This window comes from Astatotilapia calliptera, chromosome 10, assembly GCF_900246225.1.
Source record: "Astatotilapia calliptera chromosome 10, fAstCal1.2, whole genome shotgun sequence".
In the NCBI taxonomy this organism is placed as follows: Eukaryota; Metazoa; Chordata; class Actinopteri; order Cichliformes; family Cichlidae; genus Astatotilapia; species Astatotilapia calliptera.
Window position 1 is genome coordinate 7348591 of NC_039311.1, and position 15605 is coordinate 7364195.

The 15605-nt window shown below is 44.2% G+C and overlaps 1 protein-coding gene across 4 annotated transcripts in view; it reads left to right on the top strand.

Moving 5' to 3' along the window:
* Positions 1-15605, top strand: part of srrm3 (serine/arginine repetitive matrix 3) — a 138681-nt gene that overhangs the window by 55585 nt on the left and 67491 nt on the right. For all 4 annotated transcript variants that reach the window (XM_026180992.1, XM_026180995.1, XM_026180993.1 and 1 more), the window contains one exon: positions 13649-13949. In XM_026180992.1, coding sequence (XP_026036777.1) covers positions 13660-13949 — 290 coding nt within the window. In that variant the 5' untranslated portion in view covers positions 13649-13659. The remainder of the gene's footprint in view (positions 1-13648; positions 13950-15605) is intronic.

Genomic DNA, 15605 nt, shown 5'->3' on the forward strand with positions numbered 1-15605 from the left:
TTGTAGCCACAGCTGCCCTGGGGCGCACTGACAGAGGCGAGGCTGCCGGACACTGGCGCCACCGGGCGCCAGTAAATGGATAGCGTCCTAGCCTCCTTTTACTTCAAGCAGTCTCTTTTGAAGTTTGGAGACCTGTTCTCTGAGTTGTAATCTTCTGTGCTCACAATGTGACACTGATGACTCCTCTGTGAACCCTGAGGAACGAGGAGGGACTTCTGCCACTTTTAAGCTACCCTATACTCAGAGAATGCAGTTTCCACCAACTTTTTAAATAAGATTTTTTTTCTTTGAAGCTCAGTATGCCATGGAAGTTAATGCTCTGGGATCCTTGCCTTCTTTGAGAAATAGTATATTCAAAGTTTCCTGTTATGTGTGAGCCAGAAGTTGTGGCTCATTTTGATCATTAGCATGCAGAACAGAGACAATTTCATGGAAATATTTATGGATGAACTAAATTGTGGCTGATGAGTTTTGTGAACTACAGCCATTGGGAAATAGAGAGGATGAGTATACATGAAAATTAAAATAATGATGTTGGGAGATGAGGGCAGAGCAACTGACTGCACACACAGAAGCCCTTGCTTGTATAGTGATGAGTATATTTAAGTGAAGTATTAATAATTCCTATAGTGGGCAGCTGGTTTGGACAGAGCGTGCATGGGGCAGGCTAATCTCCCAATGGCTCTCTGACATTCCAGGCATTAGAAAGAGGAGGAAGGGAAGGCGCAGTTGAGGAAATTGCTATTACCTCCATCCTTGGATGAAAGAATTATTTTTATATTCCACTGTTCAATCTCCAATGCCCTTTAGGTAAAATGAATCACACAGAAGAGATAAAAGTTTTGTTTGCATTATTTACCCTTTAAGACTCGATTCTTGGTTGCACTTAAGAAGAGAAAGTAGTAAATTATTCTTATTCCTAAAATCCAATTAGATCTTACAGTGTGAAACACTAAACATGACTCATGTCTTCTGAGCAAGGACACATGATAGAGGCTAAACCCGTTAATATTACTCAACATAGGCTGTAATAACTGAAATGTCATCTCACAGAAAAGCCTTCTGGTTTTGTGACTTATTTACATCCTCAGCGCTGTGCATGTATCTGAGAGGATAAGTCACTTGGCACTTTTAATGAGATCTGCTAACGTTCATGTAAATTGTCCTCCAGGGACTGCAGGATTATTATTCTGCAATGTAAGTGGCTGTGTGGCAAATTTAGAGAAGTCAGTAGCTGAGGCGCTACAGAGACATCAGACATGGGCTTTTACTGTAACCCACATCCATGGATGCACTTCAAAATAAAATTAGTGAGTCAATGGCTGAAGCTTTTGGCTGAAATGTAACTTTTGTGCTAGATCTGCTGTTAGCTTTGAGCATATTTAAGCCATATCACATTAGTGGAAGCGTTGCTGTGCTGCATATCAGTGCAGCTGTGATTTGGTTGCAGATAATTTCCAGGCATCCTTAATGCCCTTCATGCTCTTCTGGAGACTATTTTTGGTGTGCGGCCTGTGAATTAGTTCAGGCAGTCAAGTTAAAATGGTACAAAATGTATACAACAGAAAATTTTCTCATAAGCACATTTTTCAACACCGCTGAGGGATAAGCGTGTCTATCATGTCGGTTTGATGCATCTGGGAAAATTTTCATTGCAAAATGCTCTCTACATTTTAAACATTCTGTATCTGGTTGTTTTTTTTTCTATATTCTGTAAAAAAAAAAATCTGTAGCTGATGTACCTGTGTGGTCAAATTAGTGAAGATGTTTTCTCACTTTACTTGTACTCCATCTAAAGTTCCAGCTGAACTCTCAGGGCCACTGTACAACGAGCTTTAAACACTCCCAAACACTAGACTTTTACACATGAAATCATCTTTGCTGTTGCAGACAGTATCTTTGACTACAAAGCCAAAATATGGATCTTTGTAAACCAGTCACATGCTGCATGAGGCATCCAAGGTCATGTCCCTGTCATGCTGAAGAGATTAGAGAGGCAATTAAAGATGATCTGGAATTAATAATCAGCCTCATGTTTGCATGGCACAATCTTTTCTGCCAGCGTGCTGAAGATGTGTTGTAGTGTTTGCTGTTCTGACAGGCATAGACTGACTCAGGCACGCAGACCGGAGCCCGCCTGTGGTCACCTGCCGCTAACCCTGCTAATCACATCAGAAGCACTCCTATGTGAATAATTTCTTCCTGCACATGGCAGCACAGTGGAGTTTGTAGCTGTAGCTTAAACCTACTGTTACAGTCAAGGAGAGAATTTTTAAAAAGCACGGTTTGATCCCCGAGGATCAAAAAGGAGGGAAACTAGTCCAAGCCTTGAGCTGAGGTCGGGCTCGTATTCCTCCGCATTGTCAACCCACAGTTGAACCGGGTGCCTGGGATGAACCCTTACAGACGGCTTCTCTTTCTTCCTCTGAAGTGAGACTGTGTTTCTCTGTGTTGAAAATGGGATAGCGGTGGTTTATTTCTGTCACACTGCGCCTTTGAGGTTGCCAAGGATGTCTCTCCACCAGAGGCCAAAGATTTTTAGCTGCCTTCTCATTTCGCCGCGCTATGCCTCGCATGCCACTCATTAAATCAGAGTTTGTTGCTGTTGTCACCGCTGTCACAAGTTGTATTGTGTTAAATCTTTGCTAAACATGATTTATGAAGTCTTGCTCTTAGCCCCACACACAAACATGTATTTCTTTTTGCAGGGTTCTGCATCTGAGAGAAGAGATGTTTGTAGTTCCAAAATCCTGTCTGTGGAATTCTTCAGCTGCATCAAACAGCCTCCTGCAGTCACCCCCCCCTCCCCGCTCCCCGTGCCTTCACCCTCTCTTTCTCCCCGCTAGAATCTCTGTGGTCTTCAGTCAAAATCCACACTCTTATTTCACTTCCAAATCGACAGCAGAAAAGTGAGTGAAGTACTTCACAGAAATTCTCACTCACAGCAGTTGAACAGTGGGCTGTATCTATCCATGACATAAACAAATCAGAGAGGCTGTTTTATGAGCTTTGGTATGTGGCAGTGAATAAGAAGTGACATGTATCCACACTTAAGATTCAGAAAACAAAACAGGGCCACAGTACACACCTGCCTCTGGCCTTATAACCTGTTTCCTATTTTGCATCCACCTTCCATCCTACTCTGACTAAAAAAGAAAAAATGGAAAATGGTAAAAAACGTTGAGGCCGCTTGTTTCCCAGCATCCAACAGCAAACCAACGTGTCTGGAATCAAGACAGCTGACCTTTGGGAAGCTAAACACATCCTCTGGGTGCCAAAGTGCTAAAAACAAACCAGAAGCTTCCAGCCACGGGGCAGATTATTTTAGAAGGAGGGAAAGCATGATGGAAAACAGCACTTACTTAGATATGTGCACAGAAAATGCATCCAGAAGGCGACAGCCACCCAGGGTGTGTTTTTGTCTTTTTTTGCAGCTACTCTCTGCTCCGTCAAGGTCAGGCCCCCTGTTACTGCCACCCTATAATCATGGCTGAGGTGCATCCACTGAGTGAGATCCAATCATTGGTGCCATTGTGTACAACATACAGTGACATGCTGACATGCTCTGAGAAAGGGGTGATGGGTTAGAGAGTGTTGGCTTTTAGAGAGGAAGTGGCTCCAAGGAGACCAGTACCACCTCTCAGAATTTTTTTTCTTTTATTTCTTTTATTTTTGTAACCACTGAGATGGAAAGTACTTAAACAACCCTGATACTAGGGATGGGTATCGTTTAGGTTTTATCCGATACCGGTGCCAAATCGGTACTTTTGAAACGGTGCCGGTGCTCAAACGGTGCTCAAACCGGTCGGTGCTTAAAGAATGGAGAACACAAAATTGGTCCAAAAACCTCTCATGTTCAGCTGGTTTTTGTAAAAAGATAACAATGTTAGCCTTTTCTGCAGCTATGGGGCATATATGGTATCACTCTTGGCTGGAAGCAGTGCTTAAACAATGGAAAAAACACAAACTTTATCCAAAAACCTCTCATGTTTATCCGTTTCCCTCTTTTTCTTTGGTCATTTTAGCCTTTTTGGCCAGGGTGAAGGGAGTATCTGCCATCAAACAAGAAGACAGCCGCATGTAGCTATGATGATGTTTGCTAGTTCACCTTACCTGCATTAATGTAATAACATGGTTAGCCTACTCAACGTAAATTACACACGAACAACATTAAGCTCCTCACGCAGAGAAGAACGGCTGCTGCTGCCATCATCATCTGTCATCATTTCTGCTACACTGGCAGGGCTAGGGGCTAGGACTCTCCTCTTCGTGTTTTTGGGGATGTTGCTAACTCCGGGTCTGATAACAGGCACCACACGCGGGTGTGGTGCCTGTTATCAGACCCGGTAGTAGATGCGCTCGGTGTGAGGTCTCGCAGCAAGCTATCAAATACAGCGCATTTCTCGGCTTTTAAAAAAACCTATGAAAACCTATAAAAAAAACTATGCGTCGCCAGGTGTTTCATCGGATTCGAGGTGTTACCTCCTTTGACAGTATCACAGTATCAGCTTAAAGAACTTGTTGCAGGCTGCTGAGTTTGCATATTTTGCTGTGAAGTACAGCCAGACTTTTGACCGCTTCGCCTTGGGCATTTTTAATCTGTAGCTCTGCTCTAAAAGAACGTACGTACCTGGACCCGCCTACTATCCTTGGAAACGTAAAATGATTGGCTAGAAGTGTATCACAGCTCAGGAAAAAAAAGCACCGAAATAAAGCACCGAAATGTGCGCTGCTTTTCAGTCTGGTTACTACTGTTTATGTCAGAACCGGTGCCATCATGGCACCGGACACCGGTACCTGATACACAATGCAAATTGAAGCCCACTGTCTTATTGTGTTTGCATGTTTTTCCTCTGGAGCTACAAAGCCAGCCCGATTAACCTATCAACAGACAGAGATTAGACACTCAGGAAGTGAAGGTAGCAGAAGATAAATCTAAAAGGATTTCTAATATGAAGCTGGATCACTGTAGAGGCCAGTAATTCAGCAGTGCCAAACATACATTTTACTCCCTTATTGATTTCATGTCAGTGTTATAGGTGACATATCTAATAATTTATTACTGAAACAAATATTATCATCTTGTCCCTGTTCTGGTTCAGTTTATTCTTCTCTGTCCTAATAATATAGAGCAATGTTTGCATGAAAAGGTCTGTCAAGATAGTATACAGATGGCCCCACATATGTTCTGTGTTCAGAGAGCTCTGGTGGAGCATACAAACTGCAAAAATATTCCTATAGTCAGATATAGAAAGCATATTGCATATTGAAGGAGCTCCACATTTCCCACCAGCTTTGGTGGAACCAATCCATAAGTGAAAAAAAAAATAACAGAGGCCATGAAAAAGAAAGTACTCAACTCTCGATTGCATATATGTTGATGCCATGTTACAAAGGTGCACTTGTTTTAATTTGAAGAGATTTACCTACCTGCTATAAAATGCCTCTGTTTGGAGGGGGGGCAGCCAGTCGGGAGACAGCTGGCTGAAAAGGAGATTAGCTAAAACATCTTGTTACAGCCAGTGGATAAGTAGAAAAATCTGCAGAAAGCATAAGACAGGAATGGGATCATTTTGAACTGTGAGTCAAGGATCAAAGTATGGTGAAGGGAATTGATATCATCAATTCCCTTTAACTCCCTTTCTCAAAAATCTCCAAATGAATGCGCATTTTCACCTAAAAATGATGCAACTGGAACGCAATTCAAACTGCTGGGCAAACTTTTGATGACAGAAAATTGGTCAGAAATACAGCATTTTTGTGTATTTCATGTTTTCATTTGAGGAATATTACAGTGTCCTCATTGCTCTGTGCTTTTCAAATCTCTCCAGTAACAAGTGACCTTTAAGTCACATGCAAATATGGTCACAAAAATTACAGTGTGCTATAAAAATTAAGCCAGTGGTGTTAGTGTAAAGACATCGTCTTTCCGTTGTAGTTTTGGGATGTCCTGTCATCACCTGCAAGCTATTCAAAGAGGCAGACAGGCAAAATAATGAAAGATCCCAGTAGCGTGAAACTCATAGGGGCTGCAGAGGGTAGGACAAATATTATTTGCTTTTCAGACAGGCAAAAATTCCCCTTTGGAAAACCCCCAAAAACTTCACTATTATTTCAGTCTGGGCAGTGTCCTCTGAAATATCTCATAAGCTTAATATAACATTCCTAATGAGAAAGAGATTTTTTTTTCAGTGTGTGGCCACTTTCTGAATGTTATCCTTATTAATTGAGCTTTAAGTGCGTGATCCATCCGCTGCATGCATTGATGAGTCAGCCTTGGATGGGTTGCCAGCAGTGTTGGTCAAGTTACTTGAAAAAAGTAATCGGATTACAGTGCTGCCCATCTCTGGTTGCCAGCGACAATTTAACTCAGAGATCACAATGTTTGCATGGAAATAATGGCAATCTTCCAGCATTTAGTGATGAGCGGTACCTTGCACAGCAGCCATGTGTGGATATCGTTTTCTGCTGTGGGCTTGTTTTGTTGCATTCAAGGTTCATTATTTGTCTTTATTTGTCACATGCATAGTCATACAAGTATAACACACAGTGAAATGTAACCTGACACGCTCCTCAACATGTGCAAAAAATGGGAGGGGGGGGGGGGGGTAGAGGAAGAACATTATATATATATATATATATATATATATATATATATATATATATATATATATATATATATATATATATATATATACCAGAGGTGCAAAACACCAGCTACTGGTAGACAGAACAATCAGCCGAGACTGCAAGACCAGACTGACCAACCTGTGCACTGCCTGGATTGATTACAAGAAGGCCTATGACTCAATGCCCCACAGCTGGATACTGGAATGCCTAGAATTGTACAAGATCAATGGGACCCTAAGAGCCTTCATCAGGAACTCAATGGGGATGTGGCGTACAACACTAGAGGCCAACTCCAAGCCCATAGCACAAGTCACCATCAAGTGCGGGATCTACCAAGGAGATGCTCTGTCCCCACTGCTGTTCTGCATAGGCCTGAACCCCCTCAGTGAGATCATTAACAAGACTGGCTACGGATACCGACTACGGAACGGAGCAGTTGTCAGCCACCTCCTGTACATGGATGACATCAAGCTGTATGCCAAGAGTGAACGAGACATCGATTCACTGATCCACACTACCAGGCTATACAGCAATGACATTGGAATGTCGTTCGGACTGGAGAAGTGTAGTCGGATGGTAACAAAGAGAGGGAAGGTAGTCAGAACTGAGGGGATTGAACTACCAGAAGGCAACATTGCAGACATAGAGGACAGTTACAAGTACTTGGGGATCCCACAGGCGAATGGGAACCATGAAGAGGCCGCTAGAAAAGCTGCAACCACCAAGTACCTGCAGAGGGTCAGGCAAGTCCTGAGGAGTCAGCTGAATGGTAAGAACAAGATCCGGGCCATCAACACATACGCCCTGCCCGTGATCAGGTACCCTGCTGGGGTAATAGGCTGGCCAAAGGAGGAGATAGAAGCCACTGACATAAAGACAAGAAAGCTCCTGACCATGCATGGAGGGCTTCACCCCATGTCCAGCACCCTGAGGCTGTACGCTAAGCGGAAGGAAGGGGGCCGGGGACTGGTGAGTGTCAGCACCACAGTCCAGGATGAGACAAGGAACATCCAAGAATACATTGGGAAGATGGCCCCAACTGACCGAGTGCTCAGTGAATACCTCAGGCAGCAGAAACCCAAGAAAGAGGAGGGAGACGAGGAACCATCATGGAAGGACAGGCCCCTGCACGGTATGTACCACCGGCAGATAGAGGAGGTGGCTGATATCCAGAAATCCTACCAGTGGCTGGACAAAGCTGGACTGAAAGACAGCACAGAGGCACTAATCATGGCAGCACAAGAACAAGCTCTGAGTACAAGATCCATAGAGGCTGGGGTCTATCACACCCCAGCCTCTATGGGGTGTGATAGACCCTAGCTGGACCCTAGCTGGTCAGCACAGCAGCGCAGCAGACGGCCGGTGATGCCGTCTGGCCCCGCCGCTTTCCTTGTGTTCACTCTCAGAATCAGAATCAGAAGGGGTTTTATTGCCAAATGTTGAGCGGGTTTACAACATTAGGAAATTGCTGCGGTGCTTCAGTGCAAACATACTGTTATAAATTAAGCTTGAATAGACATGAAAATAAAAATGAGAATAAGAATTAAAAGTGCTAAATAGATAGATAGATATATACATGATATATACATGAGTGCAGGTGGTGATCAGTGCCAAACATGGAATGATGCAGTGAACACAGCGTAGGGTCATGTGTTAGTGGTGGGAACAGTCATACGGTTATTGTTCATGTGTTCAACAGCAGAGGGGAAGAAACTGTTCTTATGGCGAGAGGTTCTGGTGCGAATGGACCGGAGCCTCCTGCCTGAGGGGAGCAGGTCAAACAGACTGTGTCCAGGGTGAGAAGGGTCAGCTGTGATCCGAGCTGCACGTCCCAGTGTCCTTGAGGTGTACAGGTCCTGCAGAGATGGGAGTCTGCAGCCAATCACCTTCTCAGCAGAGCGCACAACACGCTGCAGTCTCTGTTTGTCCCTGATAGTGGCTCCAGCGTACCACACGGTGATGGAGGAGGTGAGGATGGACTCGATGATTGCAGTGTAGAATTGCATCATCGTCCGTGTTGGCAGGTTGAATTTCTTCAGCTGCCTCAGGAAGTACATCCTCTGCTGGGCTTTCTTAATGATGGAGGTGATGGTGGGCTCCCACTTCAGGTCCTGGGTGATGGTGGTACCCAGGAAGCGGAATGAGTCCACAGAGGTGATGGGGGTGTCAGTCAGGATGATGGGGGGGAGTGGAGCTGTGTGCTTCCTGAAGTCCACAATAATCTCCACTGTCTCCTGGGCATTCAGCACCAGGTTGTTGTGGCTGCACCAGGACACCAGACATTCAACCTCCCTCCTGTAGGCAGACTCATCCCCGTCCGAGATGAGTCCAATAACGGTGGTGTCATCTGCAAACTTGATTAGCTTGACAGACTGGTGGGTGGAGGTGCAGCAGTTAGTATACAGGGAGAAGAGCAGGGGAGAAAGAACACAGCCCTGAGGGGAGCCGGTGCTGATGGTCCGGGAGTCCGAGACATTCTTTCCCAGCCTCACATGCTGTTTTCTGTCTGTCAGGAAGTCAGTGATCCACCGGCAGATGGGATCAGGCACATTCAAAACAAAAATGGTAAACAAAAAAGGTAACAAAAAATAATTTCCCCCAGGGATCAATAAAGTATTCTGATTCTGATTCTGATTCATCTGGGAAAGCTTGCCTCGGAGATGGTCTGGAAGGATGGTATTGAAGGCAGAGCTGAAGTCCACAAACAGGATCCTGGCGTAGGTTCCTGGGGAGTCCAGATGCTGCAGGATGAAGTGTAGGGCCATGTTGATGGCGTCATCTACAGACCTGTTGGCTCTGTATGCAAACTGCAGGGGGTCCAGGAGGGGGGCCGTGAGGGTCTTGAGATAGGAGAGAACCAGGCGCTCAAAAGACTTCATGACCACAGATGTCAGAGCCACGGGTCTGTAGTCATTTAGTCCAGTGATCCTAGGTTTCTTGGGGACAGGGATTATGGTAGAGGACTTGAAGCAGGCAGGCACATGACATGCCTGCAGTGAGGAGTTGAAACTCCTTAATGCCGCTCGGACGTCATGCTCCGCGATGTACTGCTACTTCCGTAAACTCGATGATGTCGACTGCGCATGCTCTGAACATGTCCCAGTCGCCGTCGTTGAGTGCGTCCTGTAGCGTAGCTTCTGATTGGGCAGTCCACCGTTTTACCTCCCTCGTGGTCACGTCTTCCCGCCGTATGTTTTGTTTATACTGGGGAATGAGGAAGATGGCGTTGTGGTCAGACTTCCCAAAAGCCGGGTGTGAGACAGCTTTGTAGCCCTGCTTGTAGGCGTGTAGCAGTGATCCAAAATACGATCCCCTCTCGTTGGACACGAGACATGCTGGTAAAAGTTTGGCATGACTTGTCTGAGGTTCGCTTTATTAAAGTCTCCTGCTACAATGAGGGCTGCGCCCGGGTCCTTGTTTTGAAGCGAGCTCAGCACATCATGTAATTCGGACAAAGCCATACCTGTGTCCGCTTGGGGTGGGATGTAGACCACCGTGGCGATGACTGAGGTGAACTCACGGGGCAGATAGAAAGGGCGGCACTTAATGCTCAGGAACTCCAGATGTGGCGAGCAGCCGCTGGAAAGAGTAGAAATGCTCCTGGCATCACACCACTTTGTGTTTACCATGAAACACATTCCTCCACCTTTGGTTTTGTTTGACTCTGCCGTTCTGTCCGCGCGGAGCACAAAGAATGAATCCGACGGAGTTACAGCCTGGTCCGGCACGGTGGGGGTCAGCCATGTCTCCGTGAAGCACAGAATGTTGCAGTCCCTCATGTCACGTTGGAAGGTGACCCTTGCTCTTAGGTCATCGAGCTTGTCCTCCATGGATTGTACATTGGCCAGTAGGATGCTGGGCAGTGGTGCGCGATGTGCCTGCTGTCTCAGTCTATTCCTAATGCCAGCGCGTTTCCCTCGGCGCTTCTTTGTTCTGCGCCTCGGATGAGCGGCCCGTCCTTTGTTGTTCTCCGCGCCGCGTAGAATCTCTGGCGGCAAGGAAGGATCGGGTTTAAAAGTGTCCAAGACTAGATGTGCAACCTTGGCACCGATGTTTACAAGTGATACGCTGTCGTATACTATAAGACTAGAGGACTGGAGAATGCCATGTTGCATAATGTTAGCAGAAGACAGGCTGCAGTATAGACACAGCAGAGGCCTCCCCAGCGGCAAGGTCCAATCAAGCAGACAGCACAGGAAAACCACTGACAGAAGTTAAGGACACAGCAGTGCAGCCTTCTTTCTTCTCTTTCTAAAGAAATGGCACGAGTCACAGGCTCTGGAGCAGAGTATTGAATGTCCAAGTGTGTGTTAATCTGTTTGGGATTTGAAATAATTGATGGCGGCGCTTTGTGCTTGCGGCTAAACAACTTCACTTAGCACATGACTAATTACAGACAGTGTTTGTCGGGATGTGACAGTCTTATACGCCTTTGCAATAATAGCAGAAGAGGTCAGTGCCAGCATTAATACAGCAGCTAGAGATAACCTTCAGTCCCTGCAGAGGACTCGCACACAATTAGCTGTGCGCCTTATCGGCTCAATGACAAGTCTCCCTTTCTGCTCTGACTTTTTCTTTTTATCACACAATTAAATAATTTAGTTGTTTTAACTTGAAAGAAAACAGATTCTCTGCCCATCCCATCTCCCCGGGAAAAAAGGAATGATGCATTAATATAATGAGGAGGCTCCAGTTTAACGTAACGACAGATGTGGGCCAGGCTCTACATCTGGTGAAGAATTTAATTTGGAATGGGAGGGTCCTTTTGCTCTGATTTTCAGATGTTATCATTTCATTTAACCTTGCTGTGAATGAGCCTGCCTTTAATGTTGGGATGTGTGCATGTTGTGACATTTATGGGGAGGGCTCGTGGATCTCTTGTAGGCCAAGACAGGACTTCCAGAATAAGCCACAGACTGTATATGAGAGAGAAGAGAAGCTGATGGGGAATTTTAATGATCCACAGGGTGTGGATTCTCTGGGAGCAAAAAGAACTCCAGTCCTACAAGAAAATAATCGTACCGCTTAGGTTATGATCCCAACTACTACATTCAAGTCCTGTTAAATATCATATGATGGGATATGATTTGTAATTTGTGGTCACAATAAAGCAGGGTATACTTTAGTGTGGTCTAACCCTAACCCCTGTATTTCTCAGTCTGATCCACCTTTTTTATAACATCTGCTTTCAAAACACAAAAATAGTGATTCTTCAGCTCAAGGCTTCAAATCAAGACCTCACAGTGGCAGCGTCTATCTTTTTTACACAGTCTACAGCACGTATGGCGTTATCCATAGTTCTCCCCTAAGTGCATCTCCAAACCCACAACCCTGCTCTCTTTGTAGCCAAAGAGCTATGCAAATTAACATAAACGGCACATTTTTTTACTTAAGATGCGGGTTGCTTCATTTTTCTCTTGTCATTTAATAATTAAGTCCTTTAAATTTAATGTTCCATAAGTGCATGTGAGTTCTTGCTTGTGCTTTTGTTGAATCTGTGGGATGCATGAATGTAAATTTCTCTGTAAGCACACAAATACACGCACATTAAGCTACATTTCATTTCACATCTAAATGAACTGTCTGTTATTCACAGAGTGATTCATATATCACATATTCCTGTCTTTTCACCAGTTGTGTGTTGCTGCTGTCTGCCTGAATGTCATTTTAAACACCCTTTTTAAAGATGAGAGCTTTTCTCCTTACCATCTTCTGCAGGTGAGCGTGTGTAGATGAGAGATTACTGTCATGGAATATCAAGCGCTGATTTACTGTATAATAGATTCAGAGATGATGCCTCCTGCTGTCCTGCCACCTGTTCTGTCACCCGAGAGCCGCACACATCCACGGCTTGTTTACCAGCACACGGCACTCCAGAACACAAGCACATCCCTATTAACCAGTCAAAGACTACCAGGAGCAGCTCAAATGCACAAAAGCGTGAGACGGCACAGCATTAGCTTGTTCGCACACTCCCTGTGATTAGATAAAAGAAAAGGGAATGGATTGTGACTGTAGCTCTGAGAGTCTGTCCATCCAGCTTCAGTATCAACCTGTCTTGAGTCCTCAATGTGTGGCAGTGATGAAGTGCCTCAGCCGGCCTTCTGTGCCTCCGCACTGAAAAAATGAAGTCATTAGTTGTAGAGGGAGAGGAGCTTAAGTTCGCGGGCACGCTATAAGCCCTTCCACACTTCCCGTGCGCTCAGCACTGGCCTTAAAAGAACAGTCTGTCTTAATCAGAGTCCAGTCCACACAACACTTCCACCAGATGCTTTTTTATTAACAAAATGACATTCTCACCATTTCATGAGTAAATGAGGCAGAAAGAGAAAAGATTAAGGAAGTCAAAATCAAACAGGGCATTGAGTTTCTTCTCACACTAGCCTTTGTCACTCATTTCTGTCTTTAAGTATGCTTATTGCTCCCATTGTTTTTTCCTTGTCACGTCATATGGTTTTTATATGACCTTTACAGTTTACAGCTTTAGTTTGCTCCACTAGATACGAGAGTGTAGAAGAGGAAGCACTCTGTCTCCTAACCTGCCTTTAGGCACTACTTAGTTGTTGACTCACAGAGCTGAAGTTACTTCCAGTTCTGTCTCTGGCTGTGCATGTCCACATGTACCCAAGATCCAAATTGTGTGTGTACGTGCGTGGGTGCAGTATATTGGTGCGAGTGTGTGCAATCGTACTGCTCAGTTCAGGCAGAAATGCTGCAGCCTGTCCAAAGATATTAACATCAAATGAAGCGCTCACCTTTCAGTTTCAGAATGTTTGTGGCTTACTGCTGGTTCAGATAGTGTGATGTACTGACAACATTTAGAGATGGGTACAAAATGGTCTTTGATGGGGATTTTTTTTTACTAAATGTATAAAGATTACTCCCACTGAGTGAGAACCTCCCAAAACAAGGGAAAGATCTGACATTAAATGATTAATGTGAGTGAGACCCACAAGTGACAGCTTCTCTCATCCCCTCTCTCCGTTAACCTTTGGTCTCTTCATCTCTGTCTCGACAGATTCAGTAATCATGTATGATGCAACAAGGGTGCTGTCTCCGAAAGATGGTGCAAACGGTTTGGCCCAGCCGGTTGTCCCTGGAGCAGGAGCGGGAACAGCTGTAGGATCTGGAGGGCCAACTGCAACTACAGTGCTGCAAGCTAAAACTGAAGAGGGGCAGTCAGTTAAGGAGGAGGAGGAGGAGCCCAAAGCAGAGCCTGTCCTGGTGAAGAAGCCCCACAGAGAAATTCTGGACCATGAGAGGAAGAGGAGGGTGGAGCTCAAATGTATGGAGCTCCAAGAGATGATGGAGGAGCAAGGGTAAGTAAAGAACAAATAGTAAAAAAACAACAGATAAGATAACAGTACTAAGTTGGTCGAAAATAACTTGATTATTGACCCTGAGGGAATGATTATATAGGGTACAATGATAGTCCTGAGTGTTATATTATTATAGTCCTTTATTTATAATTTAATTTGTTTGGAGACCTTTTTTAAGTTATTTGAAGAGCTGAGTAAGTTTAGGTTGCCATGGTTAACACTAAAGTAATTTTTAGACAGCACAGATTACACAGATTACAAAACAGAAGATAGAAATAAGGTTAAATAAATAAGGTTACGGGTAAGAATGTGCTTGCATTCATAGTTAGTCACATGTGTAGCATGAATAAAACCAGAGTTGTCGAGGCAACTAGATTTATTAAACTAGACTGGGAGCTGATTTGCTAGGCTTACAGTGCCTTAAGCATTTACAAAGTTGCATTAATAAAGAAATAACTCAATCTAAACCTAATCAAAGAGAAGTTTAATATTTGGTCTATTGATTTGCACTGGGCTTATTTGTTAGAAGGTTCAGTCGTTAGTAAGAAAATTCCCCAAGGAAGCCATCTGTTGAAGTCAAACTAAAATATTACCTGCAGAAGAGTTACAGTTTCAGTGGTAAGGCACAACTTTGACTTTGAGGGAAAATTGTTTCCACTTCCAGCTTGCATTGCACTTTTTTCAAGTTTTACTACTGCTCATTGGTCAGTTAGCTTAGTGCTCATTGGCCAGTTAGTGTTTGTCGGAACGTTGCCATCTTTAATGCAAACTGCAGGCAACTGCGGCAATCTCCTTATGAGCAAACTAATTTGTGAAAGGCAGCAGTCACTTGCCAACCAATATAAATATAATTTTCCCTAGTTACGGTTGTTATGCACTCACCACCTGGTTGCTAGGTCTTTGTGACTGGGGCCAAAAAATATCATAGAGCTATTAGATGGGAGAATACTACAATGTAGTTGATATTTTATTTTCAGCTCAATACATGTTTTTCTTGGACAATTTTCTTACTAATGGCTGAAATTTAAAACAAATTAATTTTTTAAGACCAAGAGCAGAGATTGCCAAGAGGTCTCTAGGCCTGTGTGGCTGAAGCCTTACCCCTTGAATCCAGCAATCTATATTGATCCAAGTTTTCTTTTTTTAAATTATCTCCCTTCGTGTTGAAGCATTTCTTTATTATTTCTGCAACAGTACTTAGCTGCTCTTGTTCTTGGCTGCTATTTTTTTCCAAGTCCTGTAATTTGACTCGATATGCTGGCAGCAGGTTGGCAATATGAGCTATGTCTTCTAAATCATGGGAGACAATTTTGTGAGCTAAACGCACAAATAAAAGTGGAACTGCTCTTGATTCAGCTGAGCGAAAGGTTGTGTTTGGCTTTGTAAGGAAGCCCACATGTGATGCATGTGTATTCAAACTAGAGTCCAATCTGAAATGCTTGCGTAGGCAAGTCGGATGGAAAAAAAAGAGTTGCTCTTGGGTTTTGATGTCAACTGACATTACCTTTTTCAGAGAAACGGTAGTTGTTTATCTGTTTTTCACAATGCAGTTATTGGGATGCTGGTTGGAGTGCAAGCCATAAAGGCTTTTGTGTAGCACAGAGCCTGACATTGACAGGTATGTACCTGTAGGGGTGCTGAGTTCACAAGCTGCAC